This window comes from Mustela putorius, unplaced genomic scaffold (assembly GCF_011764305.1).
Source record: "Mustela putorius furo isolate JIRA1106 unplaced genomic scaffold, ASM1176430v1.1 tig00001419_pilon_pilon_pilon, whole genome shotgun sequence".
NCBI classification, from domain to species: Eukaryota; Metazoa; Chordata; class Mammalia; order Carnivora; family Mustelidae; genus Mustela; species Mustela putorius.
The window spans coordinates 809,863-827,533 of record NW_025421736.1 but is presented as its reverse complement, the minus strand read 5'-3'; the positions used below and the strand labels follow the sequence as shown (position 1 = coordinate 827,533).

General features: G+C 56.3%; 1 protein-coding gene across 5 annotated transcripts in view; it reads left to right on the top strand.

Moving 5' to 3' along the window:
* The window catches only part of ZBED4 (zinc finger BED-type containing 4), a 31,541-nt gene extending 14,158 nt beyond the window's left edge, over positions 1–17,383 (top strand). For 4 of the 5 annotated variants that reach the window (XM_045087618.1, XM_045087616.1, XM_045087617.1 and 1 more), the window contains one exon: positions 12,305–17,383. In XM_045087618.1, coding sequence (XP_044943553.1) covers positions 12,639–16,151 — 3,513 coding nt within the window. In that variant the 5' untranslated portion in view covers positions 12,305–12,638 and the 3' untranslated portion in view covers positions 16,152–17,383. Of the gene's footprint in view, positions 1–6,204; positions 7,365–12,304 lie in introns of those variants that run through there. The other variant, XM_004775429.3, reaches the window with a different exon arrangement.
* The last annotated feature ends 288 nt before the right edge of the window (positions 17,384–17,671 follow it).

The window sequence follows — 17,671 nt, the reverse complement described above, 5'->3', positions numbered from 1 at the left end:
TCCATTCTCTCTGATTCTTCTCAGGTCACTCTAGGTAACTTACTACTTTCTAGGAATTTCTCCATTTTACCTGAGCTGTTGGCCTTGTTGGTCCGAGGTTGTCCATACCATGCTTTCATACTCCACTTACTTTGGGAGGAATCAGTGGTAACGTTCCCACATTTTCACAGACTTTGTCTTATATTCCTGGTTAATCTAGTTAAGGATTTGTCAGTTTTCTCAATCTTTTAAAAGAATTGACTTGTAGTTTTGTTGATGTTCTGTTTCACTTTTCTGTTTTTCATTTCATTCAGACCCACTCTAATCTTCAGGATGGCCTATTTTCTTGCCTTTCTTCCCAGTCTTTTTAAAGGTGAATGCTTACATTACCCCCCCCCCTTTTTTTGCACACATGGTATGATTTCAGGTTTTTTAAAAGTTTGGTGTAGGTCCCAGTTAGGTGATATACAGCGTAACGTGGTTTCAGGTGTACAACCGAAGGTGTCAGCTCTTCTGTATGATTGTAGATTTCTGGAAGTTATTGAGACTTGTTTTGCCTGCGTATGAAGAGAGTGTGTATTCTGTGGTTTTGGGGTGGGATGTTTTGCAGAAGTGCTTGCATTATTGATCCGAGATTCTGCTTTTCTAACACAGGTATCGAAAGCTAGAAATTTCTCTCTTAGCACGTCAGCATCTTATAAATTTGGGTGTGTTACATTACTTTCATTTAGATGAAAATACTTTTTTCTTAAGATTTTATTTAGTTGGGGGGCGTCTGGGTGGTTCAGTGGGTGAAGCCTCTGCCTTCGGCTCAGGTCATGGTCTCAGGGTCCTGGGATCGAGCCCTGCATCGGGCTCTCTGCTCAGTGGGGAGTCTGCTTCCTACTCTCTCTCTGCCTGCCTCTCTGCCTACTTGTGATCTCCGTCTGTCAAATAAATAAATAAAATCTTTAAAAAAAAAAAAAAGATTTTACTTATTTGGCAATCGAGAGTGAACAAGCAAGAGAGCGCGGGCAGGGGGAGCAGCAGAGGCAGGGGGGAAGCAGGCTCCCATGGAACAGGGAGCCTGATGCCGGGCCCCATCCCAGGACCCCAGGGTCACGACCGGAGCCGAAGGCGGACGCCTCACTGCTGAGCCCCCCAGGCGCCATGCAGATGGAAATACTTTCTACTTTCCCTTGTAATTTTTTCCTGATGTGGATTATTTAGAAATGGACTTGTATTTTCAAATATCGATCGATGTCTCAGGTTCCCTCTGTCACTGGTGCGTGATCAGACCACGCTGTGGCTGAATCAGCACCCGCTTGTGTGGCCGCGGCCCTTTCGAATGCAGGGACGCTTGTTGCCTGGCCTCGCGCGGGGTCCGGTGTGCAGGCGGGGGGAGTGTGGGCGGCGGGTTCCACGGCGGCTGATGGGCCCGGCGGTGGATGGCCTTCCGCAGTGCGGCTGGCTTCCGCCCACCTTCTTCAGGTTGGCGGGGTCTCCTGCCCCATCCCAAACCCTCTAGTGAGCGTGTCCCTTGTCCTTCCGCGGTGCACGTCGTTATTCTGCTGTAATTGTTCTATGTTGATATTTGTTTGGTGAGATGTTATTTATTGTTTTATATGTTGTCTTTGTACACTGTTTCCTTTAATTCAGTCAACACTTTTTTTTTTTTTTGAAGATTTTATTTATCTGACAGACAGAGATCACAAGCAGGCAGAGAGGCAGAGAGAGAGGAGGAAGCACACTCCCCGCTGAGCAGAGCCCGATGCGGGGCTCGATCCCAGGACCCTGGGATCACGACCCGAGCCAAAGGCAGAGGCTTTAACCCACTGAGCCACCCAGGCGGGCCCCAGTCAACACATTTTTAATGCCTGATTTGAAGTCTTTGTATATTAAGTGCAACATCTGGGCTCTCTCGGACAGTTTCTTTGGCCTGTTCCCCCGTGTACGGGTCGTGCTTTCCTGCTCTTTGCGCGCTCTGTAATGCGTTGGTCTTGTGGGAACCGGACGTCACTCCTCACTCTCATGCTCATTGTTGCTGCTGGAGTTTGTTTTGTTTTTAGTCCGTCTTTTTCAGGGCTTCCTGAACGAACTCTAGAAAACCTGTGTTCCTCGTTGTGTTTGGCCCCTGAGGTCTCTGCTTGGGTCGCTCAGTGGTCAGTTAAGGACGGGTCAGAGGTTCCCTGAAGTGCCTCGACGAGTGCCTGCGGGCTCCGCAGGGCTCCGTGTGCACGGGGGGCTCCGGCCTGCAGCGCCCGCCCGCCTTCACCCCGGGGGGCTGCCAGAGGGGGGCGGTCGGGGCGTCCGTCCGAGTCTTGCCCGGGCGTGTGCACGGTTCTGCACACGCAGGCCGCTGCCTCCCCAGGAATCTGACTGAGCTTTCCAGAGCTCCCTGGAGACCGCGTGTTCCCAGGTCGTCCTCGTGAGCCTCCGGCCCGGCCCTCTGCGGCCTGACGGGAGCCGCACCCCAGCAGCTGCGGGAGCAGCCGCGATGTTCCAGCCACATCCCCAGGGAGAGGTTTTCCTCACCAGGAAGCTCCCTGGCAGGTTCTGTCCCCGCCAGCCCTGCGGATGGAGCTTTTCCCGGGACCTGCGGCAAAGGTGCGGTCGAGGCAGGCCGGCGTGTGGGACTTTGTGCGGGGCTGCCGGCCTCGCGGCTCCCGTGGCGAGACAGTGGCCGCTGCAGTGTCACACGCTGCTGCTCCTGCGGCCGAGGTTTCTGAGTTGGGGCCGCTCGGGGTGCCGGGAGGCATTCCGTCACCCCTGCGCCCCGACCAGCCTGACACCGACGACTCGGCAGCGCCTCCGGCTCGCTCGGGGCTCGGGATCTGGACGCCCCGGTCCTGGCGTCCCGGGGTCCCCGCTCAACCCGGCCCTCTCCTGGCTGCTTGGGGTCCCTGAGCTGCTCAGTTCCGTTCCCACAGTCCCTCTCATGCAGGTCTGTGTCCTGGAAGCTGTTCGGGGCTGGCGGTCCCGCTGCAGCTGCCTCGGACCCCGACTCGCGTCTGCTCCCACCCGCGGGAAACCCCCAGCCTGAGCGGCGCTGCAGCACTTGGCCGCTGTGGGCTTTCCGTGAATCGCGTGCCCAGGGCTGCCTTTTCTCCCTACAGGTTGCTTTGCTTGCTTGCTTGCTTGCTTGCTTGCTTGCTTTTTTTTAGATTTTATTTATTTGAGATAGAGCAGGGGTAAGGGTAGAGGGAGAAGCAGGCTCGCGGCTGAGCAGGGAGCTCACCGGGGGCCTGAGCTGAAGGCAGACGCCCAGCCGACGGAGCCGGCCCCGGCCCCCCGCCCAGACCGAATACCGCACGGGCCTTGTATGTACTTTTGGTTTGTTCTCTGTGCGTATGTTTTGGAGTTAAGGAAATTCCTTGTTGGTTTTGCCTTCATGCTGGTGTCCTCCTTGAGACTGTGGTTTGGCCATTCCGGGTCTGTGGTGTGTTACATCAGAAGCAAGTGACCCTTGATTGTATTGGGGTCATGAAAAAATAGCTACATTTAAGAGGGAAGATTGACCCCAGAAGCTCTGGACACAGTGCTAAACCCAAAAGCCCAAAGACTAGCTTTTATAAACTATTGTCTCTACCCTGAAAGCTTGTTTTCCCTTCTGATGTGGGTTCGTATTCTGAAACTACTTTCTGGAAACTGTAGGGTTGAGCAGATGACTTTACCTGTTAAGGATAAGAGGAGCCCGATTTCCCGCTGTGGGAGAGAGAAGTTACAGGTACCCACAAACGGAGGCTGGAGCGACGCTGGGGTGTTGGGTCGAGGGCGGACGGGTCCGCGAGCTCTGTGGTTCTTCCGCACCTGCACGTGGGTGTGCCGGTCGGTAAGGCTTTCATGACCCCGCTGACGGGGCCGGGGAGCCCAGGCCCCGGGTCCGACGGGCAGACCCAGCCCCTCGGGCCGCCCCCAGCCGTCGCTGTTCTGCTGTGCTCATCCTCTGCGTGACCGAACTGCCCCGGGGGCTCGTGCGGGTGCCCGTGCGGGTGCCGTCCGCTGGACCCCTCGTTAATGCCCGCCCGGTGACACGTTCTGTGTTTGATTGATTGGTCCAACGGGGTTTTTGTTTTCCTTCGTTTCTGCGGGAGTATTTCCACTGAGTACTGAATTCTGGTTTGGCTCTTTCTCCCCCAGAACTTGGAAGGTATTGTTCTTTTGTCTCTGGTTCACATCGCTCCTCTTGAAAAGTCGGCCGTCTGTCTGATCTTTCTTCAAAGAGTAACTCTCCGGAAGTGTTCTCACAGAGATTAGGGAGTGCGCCCCTCACACAGACTCGGTGGCCACCAGTCCTGGCCATTCGCTCGTCAGGATCCCCCACTCGGTGACCTTGAAGCAGACACCCAAAATCACACTCCACCTGGATATATTTCGATAAGTATCTTGCAAAGATGAGATTCTTTTAAAAATTGTATCCACGATACCTTTATCACAGCTTTAAACTGCCAGTAACTGTTGGTGTGGAGCAGTCTGCATCCAGGTTTCCCTCGCCTGTAGTCTGCTAGCTAAGGTCAGGATTCAAGAATAAATGTTTGTTAAGGGAACTGGGTTGGTTTGACCTGAGAATTTCCCATAATCTGGATTTTGCTGATTTCATCATTCTGGTAGTATTTAAACATGTTTCTCTGTTCCTTGTAATTTTTATGTTCTTTTTTTTTTTTTTAATATTTTATTTATTTATTTGACAGACAGAGATCACACGCAGGCAGAGAGGCAGGCAGAGAGAGAGGAGGAAGCAGGCTCCCCGCTGAGCAGAGAGCCCGATGCGGGACTCGATCCCAGGACCCTGAGATCATGACCTGAGTCGAAGGCAGCGGCCCAACCCACTGAGCCACCCAGGCGCCCTAATTTTTATGTTCTGTCCCTTGTTTTCAGCACTTCGGAAACAGAAGTCTTGGGCCTGGTAGGGTTCCGGAGCCTGTGGTCTGCAGGCGTCTGCGCTGGGAACCGCTGGGCCTTCAGTTTGCCTCTTCCCCACGTCTTGTTTGTGGCACCCCCTCCCCGATGCCTGTGTGCCGGGGATGGCTTTCTCCTTCCCCACGGGGAAAAGAAACCGTAAACTGTCCTCAAAAGATTGTCACGTGGTTTGTTTATTGATTTAAAAGACTTGTATGTTTATTTGACAGAAAGAGAGCCAGCGTGGGAGGGGCAGAGGGAACCGAGCAGACTCCCTGCCGAGCACAGAGCCTGCCGTGGGGCCTGAGATCGCGACCAGAAACCAAGACTCCGCTCAGTCAGCTGAGCCACCCCAGGCCCTGTCTTGTGCTTTCAGTGATATGATGCTGGTCTGGCTCTTAAAGGGTGGCCCAGGGCAAACAGTCGGTGATATGATGCTGGTCTGGCTCTTAAAGGGTGGCCCAGGGCAAACAGTCGGTGATATGATGCTGGTCTGCCTCTTAAAGGGTGGCCCAGGGTAAACAGTCGTTTTTCGCTCTTACCATCTCCATCGTCCCTCGGCGTTGCCCCACATGAGTCTTGAGAGAGGGTCAGGGTCCACCTAGAACCAGGTGTTGGCCTGGAACGGAGAGGAGGGGGTTCCTCCATCCGGGCAGGGGCAGGGCCCACCTTGCCACCTGCAGAGGACGGAGGACAGCAGGGTCCAGGAGCGGGGAAGTGAGCTCTGTGGGGTGAGGCGGCCAGCACGGGAGGACTGCGGGCACGGTCGGTGTCTTTCTGTAGCGGCCTCAAGGCCTTTCTCACACAGATGACGGTGACAACGGCTGTGTCCCCTCCTCTCTGTCTGCCTGTCACCTGGGCTCTAGCACCGTGTTGGCGGGAGTGTGGCTGAGGTCTGCAGGGCGCACACTCTGTCTGTCCCTGTGCCCTGTGCTGGCGGCCGTCACTCTTCCCAGGCTCGCTCGGAAGGGTGGGGAGTGGTCTTCTCTGCTTCGTCGAGCACTTCTGTCCCAAGTGGGGGTGGAAGTGGCACTCCGTGCCTTCATGGGATGGGACCGTGGATTGGCTCCGCTGTCCTCTTCATGTTTTACTCTTGGGAATCACCCCACTTACTCGTGGTATGTTATCAGTGATTTGTTTTTTTTAATAGTTTGGGGGCGCCTGGGTGGCTCAGGTCATGATCCCAGAGTCCTGAGATCGAGTCCCGCATTGGGGGACTGCAGGGAGCCTGCTTCCTCCTCTCTCTCTGCCTGCCTCTCTGCCTACTTGTGATCTCTGTCTGTCAAATAAATAAAATCATAAAAAAAAAAAAGTTTGATCTATTTGAGAGCGAGGGAGATGTGCGGGTGGGGAGGAAGGGGCAGAGGGTGAGGGAGAGAGGGTCGCGGGCGGATTCCCTGCGGAGTGCGGAGCCCGCCTGAGCCCACATCTGACTCAGACGCTCAAGACTGAGCCACCCAGGGGCCTCTTGATTTGCTAAATTTTTAGGAACTTGCCAAGTTTGTTGAAGCTTTTTTGTGATCATAGGGTAGGACTCTTCTCGTAGTGTCTTTCTAGTTCTGGTATCAAGATAACACTACCGGGAAAGAGCTGGAAAGTGTTTCTTTGTTTTACGGAAGAGTTTGTGTTTCACTGGCTCTTTTTCTCCAACATTGGGTAGAATTCGCCGGTGCAGCCAGGTGGACCCAGAAGTTTCTTTTTGGGGAAGGTTTTTTTAATTGCAAGTTCAGTTTTTTAAATAGATATTTGACTTGTCTCTTTGAGTTTCTATAATGTGTGTCTTTCCAGGAACCTGTCGTATCTAACTAAGTTGCTGAATTCACTGTCGGGAAGCGCTTCATGTACTTCCTTAGGAGCCCCCTTTGCCGTGAGGCCGGTCACTCCCGTCTCGCGGTGCTGGTGGTGACTTCTTTCATCCTGTTGCTCCTTCCAAGAAGCAGGGCTCGAGTTCACAGACTTCACATCTTTTCTCTCTTGTCTTCTCTGTTTACTTGGGGATTAAGTTGGCTTTACTGTTCCTGGCGACTTTTTTCCTTTGACCTTTAGCATAGTACAGAAGACTTTATTTGAATACATTTTGGGTTTTTCCGGAGTTTCTGTTGTTGGTTGCTTGTTCACCTCCCACGTCAGAGACCTTTGATTGATTTCGGTTCTTTCACACCCACGGAAGTTTGCTTCATTGTCCTGCGAACGCGGGTCATGACGCGTGTTTTCTGTGCACCTGGAAACAACACGCGTTCTGTTTCTGTTGGCTGGACCGTTGGACGGATGTCGGTCGGGCCGCTGGACGGTGTTCCACATTTCTGTCGGCTGCGCTGCTGTGCTGTCCGCCTGCTGGGCGACGTGTGCTGACCGGCCTGCGACCATGGCCCCGTCTCGTCTCCCTTCTGTCGGTGTGTGCGTGTCCGGTGACTTGGCCCCTTGGTCCTTTACGCAGTGTGCCTGTCGCCCCTGGTATGCCGTCCTCAGTCCGTTCAGTGTGGCTGTGGCCGCCGCACCTTTCTGTGGTGAGTTACCAGCATGGCTCACCGTTTCTGTCCTTTGGCTTCTGACCTGTTTGTGTCTTTATGTTTTCAGTTTGTTTCTTGTCGGGGATAGAGTTAGTTTCACTCTTTTATCCAATCTGACAATCCTGCCTTTTATTTTTTTTAAGATTTTATTTTTATTTACTTGAGAGAGAGAGCATGAGGGGGGAAGGTCAGAGGGAGAAGCAGACTCCCCGCTGAGCCGGGAGCCCAGTGCAGGGCTCGATTCCAGGACTCCGGGACCATGACCTGAGCTGAACACGGGAAGACGGTCGTTGAACTAACTGAGCCACCCAGGCACCCCAATCCCAGCCTCTTAACAAAGCAGGTTTCAGCGCTTCTAGGGGAAGTCGTGCGCTTCTCCTTAATTCTTACTCTCCCGTTGCGGAACACTTCACTTCTGGTTACCAAACGTGTGGGTGCTTTTCCCCACTGTGACCAGTTCTCCAGGCCCCGTGGGGTGTCTGTCCTCAGCTGAACACACTTCTCACACCACCTGCCCGGAGCGTCCCAGCCCACAGGGAGGGGCTCCGTCCCACAGACTGCCCCCCACTCGAGAGGCAGCCCCCAAGTGGGGCCCGTCCCCGGGTTACCCACAGCCTCTGTCCGACATGGGTCCAGGTGGGATCCCCAGGATCCCCTTCTGGAACCTTCTCGCCTGCTAGAACAGCTCGCAGAACTCGGGGGAGCGCTGACTCCCGTTCCTCCACTTATCGCTTAGCGGAGGATGTGATGAAGGCCACGGATGCAGCTGGGCCCACAGCTTCTCTCCTGTCTCTGTCCATGGCCGGGTGGGTGCAGGGTGGGTGCTGGGGGGACCCCGAGCACAAGAGCTTCTGTCCCCCGGAGCCGTGGTGCGTCACCTCCTGGCCCCTGGACGTGCTCCCCAACCTACAGGTTCTCGGAACCCCACGCATTTGGGGTTTTTATGGAGGCTTAATCACAAGGGCGTGACCAGGTGTCCACTGACTCCCCAGCAACCCCCCCCCCCGGAGAATGGGGAGCATGGTGAGAACCCCAGCTTGGGATCACAGCTCCGTCTCTCTGGTGACCCGTCCCCACCCAGGAGCCCACCCAGAGTCGCCTCATCAGAACAGTAGACACTCTAGGCTCCCAGGAGGTTAGTGGGGTTTCAGGAGCCCCTGCCAGGACCCGGGGTGGGGGGGGGCAGAGACCCAACACATGTGTTTCTCATATTATCCACCCTGGGATTAATTGACATTCAGTAAATCACACATGTTTAAAGTACACAGTTTGGTAGATAAATATCTACACCCACATGTTCCATCCCATTGAGGTAGGTGAACAGCTGCTGTCTGTGGGTATTACCCAGATGTGTGGGTCTGCACACAGCTGGCGTCCGACTGAGTTACAGAGGCGTTTCTCCGTTGTTGAAAAGGGTCGTCTTTTCAGCAAATGCTGTTAGAGCAGTTAGCTGTTCATATACAAAACAATTTAAGTATCTCAAAGATCTAAATTTAAAACAAGGTGGTAAAACTAGAGGAGAAAACACAGAAGATCTCTGTGACTTGGGTAGACAAAGATTTCTGAAAGTAACCACAAAAAACTATAAAAAACCAAATTGGTACATTGGGCTTTGCTTTTCAAAATACACTGCTGGGAGAAAGACAAGCTTGAGACTGGGGGAAAATACTTAAAAATCACACATGTGATAAAGGGCTCGCTCCCAGATGCGGGAAAAGCTCTCAGAACTCAGTTCAGGAGCTCTGTTCTCAGGATCCGCCCGGGCTGGTGAGAGCCCAGGCGGATGGCTCACAGGGAGCCTGGATCCGCACATAAGATGCTCGGCCTCGTCAGGCTGTCAGGGACACTCCGGCCATGTTTGCACATCTTCACACGCTTTCCCGGTCTTGCTGTTACTTTTGGAGCGTCACATCCCAGGATTTGGACACTAGCCGTCCTGGTGGGTATGAAGTGGTTTCTCTTCGTGCTTCCGATTGTCTTTGCGTGTCCCTGTGGGTCTAGCCCAGGCCTTTGTCCATTTGTAAGCCGGCTTGTTGGTCAGTTGCCACAGCTCTTTGTTTATCCTGGATGTCAGCCCCTCATCAGATGTGAGATTTGCAGATGTCTTCTCTCTTTCTGCGTCTCGTCTTTTTACCCCGTGCACAAGTTTTAAATTTTTTAGTTTTTTTCCCTTGCTATTTGCTCTTTTTCTTTTCCTCTGTTTTATTTCTGTTGCTGTGTCTTCACAATTACTGATCTTCTCTTTTGTTACATCTAAACTGCTGTTGGCAGTTTACAAGTACTACATTTTCATTACTAGAGATTTCATCCAGGGCTTTTTTTTTTTTTTTTTTTAAGATTTTATTTATTTATTTCACAGAGAAAGAGCAAGAGTGCAAGCAGGGGCAATGGCAGAGGGAGAAGCAGGCCCCCACGGAGCAGGGAGCCCGACTCGGGGCTCAATCCCAGCACCCTGAGATCATGACCTGAGCCAAAGGCAGAGGATTAACCACGGAGCCACCCCGGCGCCCCCATCTTCAGCTTCTTTTAATCACGGTTCCCTTATTTTGATTTTAATTCTAAAATTATATAATTTTTTTTTTGAGATGTCATTCACACACCATAAAATAAGCCTTTTTGAAGTATCTTCGTAAGGTCGCAGCTACCTGATAGCAGAGTTTTAATCACTCTGAAGGAAGCCTCCGGCTGGCCAGCGGTCATTCCCATGGTGCTCCCCCAGCCCCCGGTTCCTGCACCTGCTCTGTCTCTGGGGATCCGCCTTGCCGGGAATGAACGGTCACACTGTGCGATCTTCTGGGTCTGGCTTCTGTCTCAGCCTGGTGGTGTCAAGGTCCGTGTCATGGCAAGCACGGTCTTGCTGTAGTGGAGATGCGTCCCAGTTTTTATTTTATTTTTTTATTTTTTATTTTTTTAGATTTTTAAAAATTTATTTATTTGACAGACAGAGATCACAAGCAGGCAGAGAGGCAGGCAGAGAGAGGGGGAGGCAGGCTCCTTGCTGAGCAGAGAGCCCTACACGGGGCTCCATCCCAGGACCCTGAGATCATGACCTGAGCCAAAGGCAGAGGCTTTAACCCGCTGAGCCACCCACGCGGCCCTGTGTCCCAGTTTTTAATCCATTTGTGGATCACATTTCGGTTGTTTCCACTTTTTGTCTGACGCCGTTCACATGCGGGGCTCTGGGTGTGCACAAGGTTTCGTTTCTCCTCAATGTCTACACAGAAGTGGGATTGCTGGGTCGTGGGGTGACTTGGCATATGTTTGGGAAGCTGCCAGAGTGGTTTTCAAGAGGCCCCGCCGTCATGCCCCCGCCGGCGAGCACAAGGCACCGTTCTTCCACGTTCTTGTCCCCACTTGCTGTTGTCTGTCTGAGTCTAGCCATCCTGGTGGGTGTCGCATTGTGGTTCTGCTTTATATACGCTTAAAGTTCTGCTTTTTAAGAAGTCTTTTCCAAATGTGGCTACTCATTTTTATAGTGTTTTTTTTTTCTTGTTTCTCTTTGTTTTCTGGATTTTATTTAAAAAAAAAAAAAAGACCTTATACATGTAATTGTACGTAGGAACTCTGTAATTACACCTTCTGTTTTAGAAACACAGTCTCATGGGATTGCTCTGTGCCTGCGGCGCTGCCGGCGAGCCTCGCTGCTCTGGGTCTGGAGCCCGCGCCGCACTTACTCCTGCCGCCCCGCTCCCTTGGTGCCTGCTGATATTTCATTTAGAAGCTCTTTTTTTATTCTGAGTATTAGGCTGAACTTTGTGGAGTTCAGGATTTGGGACGCTTTCTGGGAACCCTGCGTGTGTCCGTGGCAGAGCTAGCTGCCGAGCGCGCCCGGTTTCTCAGGCTGAGCGCACGCCCTGCTTTGCCCCGGAGGCTCCAGGCGAGCCTGCCGTCTCCGCATCCCAGGCGTCCCGCCGCCCCGGGCTCACAGAGGCCTGTGGCTTTGGGACACAGCGGGGCCGGCCTTGCTGCTCTGGCTGCTGGCGCTGGCCGCCGCTCACCTGGCTGGGGCGCCACCGGCTCAGCCCCGGCTCCTCCCCACCTCGCTGTGTGACACACCCCTCACCTCCCCCGGAGTCTTTGCTTCTCGCTTCCTTGTCTCCGCCTTGTGGGTTTCTGCTGGGGGCTGGCTGAACCCCAGGGTCAGGAACCGCCTGTTGTCCTCCCACTGGCATTCCGGTTTTCGTTGATGAGGAGTTTTAAGGTTTTCTGTGCTGATTGTATGTATAGGAAACCCTGGTTGCTGTGGGGAAAACCTTGTGAGCCTGCTGCGGGTTTTCTAGAATCTGCTGTCACACAGAAGCGCCTCTTCTCCCGTCTCTGCTGTCGGCCACGGGGACAGCCTCCTGTTGCTGCCGTACTGGCTTTTTCGTGGGCGGCTTCCTCCCCCCGGCAGGCTCCTGGCGCCCGCCCCGTGTTGCACTCTGTCCCCGTGTGCCCCGCGCCTCCTGCTTGCGCACCTGGCTTCGCGGCGCTGTGGGCCAGCTCTGTGCATTTGCTGCCGGGCCCCGGGCTGGAGCGCCCGCCCCGCGCCGCAGACAGACTCGCGCCCCCTTAGCACTGGGTGTTGCTCTTTTCTTTGTGATGTTCAGTGTCCCGTCCGAAGTGACAGGCCGGCTGGGTTTTGTCTCCACTTGGTGTGTTTGTTCTTAGGGCAAAGCACGAGGAGCGCTGCTCCCGGGGGCTCTGAGCCCCCAGCCCTTAATGACTGGGCCCTTGGAATTTAAACTCCTGCCCTTATTTTTTTGCTTATTTTGTTGTTTTAGGGTATTTTCCTTATATAAGTGGATTGTGAAACATCAAGGAACCCGTGTTTTCGATTTTAGCTTACTGTGACGGGACTTCTCCTGTGCCTGTCGAGGCTGAGGGACCCGTGACGGAACAGATTTGAAATGGACGATTCGGGTCCGTGCTGACCTTGACTCTGTCTTCTCTTACAGGCGATGCGAGAGGGTCGTCCTGCTGCCGAGATGACAGCCGTCCGGTCTCCAGGAGAAGATGCAGGTCTGCGCTGCGTCAGTGCGTGTCTGCGTCGAGAAGCAGGTCGCGGCGGGGCTCCCGGCAGGTGGTGGCCCACGCCCTGAGGCGAGCTGGTGTGCTCCCCGCGTGCCTGCCCCTTCGGTGGGGTTCATGGTCTGCTGCGCTCCTTCGCATTCAAAAGATGGAGCTCATATTCCACGGCTGAAGATGGTGGACGTTTGGCGGCACAGATGAGCCTTCGGATCAGGTTTTTACTCATCTCCGACGACGCGGCCCGAGTAGTTATGGTCAATTATGGAGAATAACCAGGAAACTCATCCCAAAAGGGATGGTGAATTGGTTTCTGATAAAATAAATTTTAAAATAGAAGAGGAAGATGGTGTTCGCATCCCTAATCACAGTCTGGAAGGAGTGGCGATTAAGAGGGAGCAGGACAGGCCCGGGGCGGAGCGAGGTGGGGAGCAGACAGAGGCGAGGGAGGCGGGCGGGGACCGCGAGCCCCCCGGGCAGTGCCTCCCCGCCGACCAGGAGGAGGAGTACGGGGCTCTGTTCTCCCAGTACAGCAGCACACTGTACGACGTGGCCATGGAGGCTGTGACGCAGAGCCTCCTCTCGGGCCGGGGCGCCGGCTCCAGGAAGAAGTCGCCGGCCTGGAAGCATTTCTTCATCTCCCCGCGGGACAGCACGAAAGCCATCTGCACGTACTGCATGAAGGAGTTCAGCCGCGGCAAGAACGAGAAGGACCTGAGCACCAGCTGCCTCATGCGGCACGTGAGGAGGGCGCACCCCACCGTGCTGGGCCAGGAGACCGGCGGCGGCGGGCCGGCCCTGCCCTCCCTGTCGCCCCCGCCTCTGCGGCTGCCGCCACCGCCCGCCGACGCCGGAGACCTGGGCGCCGCGCGCTCACCCCTCAAGCTCGCCCCAAAGCTGGCGTCCAAGGTGCAGTCCCCCGACGACGTGACGGAGGAGCCTGTGGTCCCCTCTGAAGTCCCCCCAGACACGTCTGCCCCTGACAGGTACGGGCGGGAGGAGGCCCTGGGGGGGCCGCCGCACCTGCCCCCGCTGCCGGGCGAGGAGAGCGCGGAGAACGGGCTGGAGAGAAACCCACCGCTCCCCAAGGGCACGTCCGGGTCCCGCAGGCGGTCGGCTGTGTGGAAGCACTTCTACCTATCGCCGCTAGACAACTCCAAGGCCGTGTGCGTCCACTGCATGAACGAGTTCAGCCGGGGCAAGAACGGGAAGGACCTGGGCACCAGCTGCCTCATCAGGCACATGTGGCGGGCGCACCGCTCCATCGTGCTGCAGGAGAACGGCGGGGGCTCGGGCATCCCGCCGCCGTACGCCGCGCCCCCCACGCTGCTGCCCGCCCTGCCGCCTCCCGACGGAGACCCGAGCTCCGTGGCGTCCTCGCCCGGGCAGCCGGCCCGGGTGTCCCCCTCGGCGTCCTCCTCCCCGGACCGGCTGCCCGAGGAGCTGCAGGTGCGTCTGAGCGTCGGCGACGCGCTGGCGGAGGACACGGCGCCGGCCTCGGACGACGTGGGCGCGGCCTCGCTGGAGTCCTCCCCCGAGAAGCTGCAGGCTGGCGGCCTGAGCCCTGGCCCGCTGGACTGTGGCGCTGGGTCCCAGCAGAGCAAGAAGGTGATAAAGAGGCTGAAGTCGGAGGTGTGGCAGCACTTCTCGCTGGCGCCCACCGACAGCCTCAAGGCCGTGTGCCGACACTGCGCCTGCGTCATCAGCCGGGGCCGCAGGGGCGACGTGGGCACCAGCTGTCTGATGCGGCACCTGTACCGCCGGCACGCGGACGTCGTGGGCGCCCCAAAGGGCGCGCCGGGCGCCAGCCTGGCCAACTCCCCCTACGCCACGTTGGCCTCTGCGGAAGGCGCCGCTTCCAGATCGACTGACCTGCCCTCCCTGGTCCCGAGAAACAGTCCGGTCCTCTTCCCTGTGAGCAGCAAGAAGACCTCCAAGCTGTGGAACCACTTCTCCATCTGCTCCGCGGACCCCACGAAGGTCGTGTGCCTGCACTGCGGCCGCACCATCAGCCGGGGCAAGAAGCCCACCAACCTGGGTACCAGCTGCCTCCTGCGCCACCTGCAGCGGTTCCACAGCGGCGTGCTCAAGGCCGAGGCGCCCCGGGTCGCGCGGGCTTCCTCCTCGCCCGGCCCGCGGGGACCCCTGAGCGCCCAGCTGCCCGGAGCCGCCTCCTTCGAAGACCCCAACGAGAAGTTCTACGATTCTCATCCCGTTGCCAAAAAAATCACGAGTCTCATAGCTGAGATGATTGCACTCGACCTCCAGCCATACTCCTTCGTCGACAACGTTGGCTTTAACAGGCTGCTCGAATACTTGAAACCTCAGTACTCTGTGCCCTCCCCGTCCTACTTCTCGAGGACGGCCATCCCAGGGATGTACAATAATGTGAAGCAGGTGGTCCTGTCGCACCTGAAGGAGGCGGAGAGCGGTGTGGTCCACTTCACGTCCGGGATCTGGATGAGCACGCAGACCCGCGAGTACCTGACGCTCACCGCCCACTGGGTCACCTTCGCATCGTCGGCCCGGCCGTACCGCGAGGACCACCACGGCTCGGCCCTGCTGGACGTGTCGCAGGTGGACTGCGACTACAGCGGCAGCAGCATCCGGAAGCAGCTGGAGGGCTGGTGGGAGGCCTGGGTGACGTCCAGCGGCCTGCAAGTGGGCATCACGGTCACCGACAACCCGAGCATCGGGAAGACGCTGAGCGAGGGGGAGCGGGCCGGCCTGCAGTGCTTCAGCCACACGGTCAACCTGGTGGTCAGCGAGGCCCTCAAGAGCCAGCGCATGGTCCAGAGCCTGCTGAGCACCGCGCGGAAGCTGTGCGAGCGGGTGCAGCGCTCGCCCCGGGCCAAGGAGAAGCTGGCGGAGCTGCAGAGGGCCTACGGGCTGCCGCCGCACCACCTCCTGCAGGACGTCCCGTCCAGGTGGAGCACGTCCTTGCACATGCTCGAGCGGCTCGTCGAGCAGAAGCGGGCTGTCAACGAGGTGTCGGTCGAGTGCGGCTTCCGGGAGCTCATCAGCTGCGACCAGTGGGAGGTAATGCGGTCCGTGTGCCTCGCGCTGAAGCCCTTCGACGCGGCGGGCCGGGAGATGAGCGCGCACGCGTCCACGCTCAGCCAGGTCATCCCCATGATTCACATCCTGAACCGCAAGATCGAGATGCTCTTCGAGGAGACCATGGGCATCGACACCATGCTCAAGTCCCTGAAGGAGGCCATGGTGAGCCGGCTGGCCGCCACCCTGCGCGACCCAAGGTACATCTTGGCCACGCTGCTGGACCCGCGCTACAAGGCCTCCCTGTTCTCGGAGGAGGAGGCGGAGCAGTACACGCGGGACCTGATCCGGGAGCTGGAGGCGCTGAACCCTACCTCAGACAACACGCCCATCCCCAACGGCTGCGACGCGGGCGCCCCCTCGCAGGGCACGGTCGGGGAGGAGAACCTGTGGTCCCTCATGGCCAAGATGACGAAGAAGGGCCCCCGGGAGAAGACGAAGGTGCCCGAGGACATGGTGCTGGCCTACCTGGAGGAGGAGGTGCTGGAGCACGGCTGCGACCCCCTCACCTACTGGAACCTGAAGAAGGCGGCCTGGCCGGGCCTGGCTGCGCTGGCCGTGCGGTTCCTGGGCTGCCCGCCGAGCATCGTCCCTTCTGAAAGGCTCTTCAACACACCCACAGAGAACGGCAGCTTCGGCCAGTCCAGGCTCATGACGGAACATTTTGAAAAACTCATCTTTTTGAAAGTGAATCTTCCCTTGATATACTTCCAGTATTGAAGCTCGCAGCGGAGCCGCCGTCGCCGGCCACCGTCGCTGCCCGGGCGCCCACTGTCTGTCCCGGGGAGGCGGCGTGCCCCGGCGGGCCCCCCACCCCGTCCAGCGTCACTGTAATGCCTACGTGTGCCTTACTGCCGGTGCCGCAGCCGGGCGTCGCCGCGGGCCTCCCACGGCCTGCGAGGGAGAGCCTGTCTTGCCGCCGCCGATGAAATACGATGATTCGGGTTTCACTCCCAACTGTAACGTGTTTTTTAAAAGTGGGGGCTTAGTAATGTGTTTTACTAGAACGGCAGAGGAGATGTGAGCAGTTTTATTCTGTAGGCTTTTTATTCAATTCTGTAAAAACCACAAATCAGGTACTGTATTTTAGTTTAAGAATTGCTTTAATTCAACACAGCAGCTTTTGTGGCTGTTTAATGAAATCTGTAAATAAGAGGTGGAGTTCAAGCCATCCTGGCTGAGCAGGTTCTAACTGCAGGCTCTAAAGCGTGTCGAGTACAGAACATTCTGGAACATGGTGTTGGCTGCCACGGAGGTGCGGCGTCGGAAGAGGAAAGTAACCTCAGACGCGTCCCGCCGTGCCAGTTCTGTAGTGACTGGGTAGAGAGAGCGTCCCGGTCTGTGCTTCTGCTGCATTCAGGTTTTACACGGTCGACCTCGGCCAGAGCCCGGACACCTGCTGTCGAGCCCACGCGCCAGGGGCCCGCACGCAGCGGTCCTGCCGAGGGCGCCCGACCCTCAGACCTGCTGTCTCGACACCAGGGAGCTATCTTGAAATTTGTGCACTGACCCCACTGACCCCAATTTGATCAAATTATGTATAAAACTGTTTCTAGAAGAGACGGCTCATTAACAGGGAGGAGGCTGTTCCATCGCAGTTGTAGGAGTAGCCTTAGCCTCTAGATCTTTATATAACAGGGAAGGTTCAGCCATCGCTGGCGTGTCAGAGTCCCAAGGACAGCAGAATGAAGCGTCAGTTGTCATTCTTTGAACGATGATCTGTCTTCAGAATTTTTGCTTCAACATCTAGAAAAAAGGGTTCATTTTCTTATTTCAAACCAGTTCAATACTCCGGATGAAACAAGTCACTCATTTGCCTGTGACCTTTTAGAAAAGTTGTTTTGTTAAAAAAGGACCTATTATTAATCTGGATTTGCATTGACTATGTTTTAGTGTATTTATAAATGGTGAACACAGTTTCTGAAATTAAACTTTTTATTTGCAATTTTCTACTGCTGGAGGACACTGGCTTTTTATTCTGAGGATGACAGGAGGGCCGTCCCCACCCCCACCCTGGGAGCCACTCACGCGGCCTCCGAGTTGGGAGTTTCGGCCCGGCCTCCACCGGGGGTGGGGCGGGGGTAGGAGGAGGTGGGATTCTCGCAGCCGTGACCGTGTTTCTGCTAACGGGAGCGACACGGCGAGACCCCCGGGTCTCGGGTTCACAGTGAGTGCTGATGTGCGTTGGGAGCCAGAGGGGAAGAGTCCACAGGCAGTGCCCGGCGTCTCCGCCGTGGGCC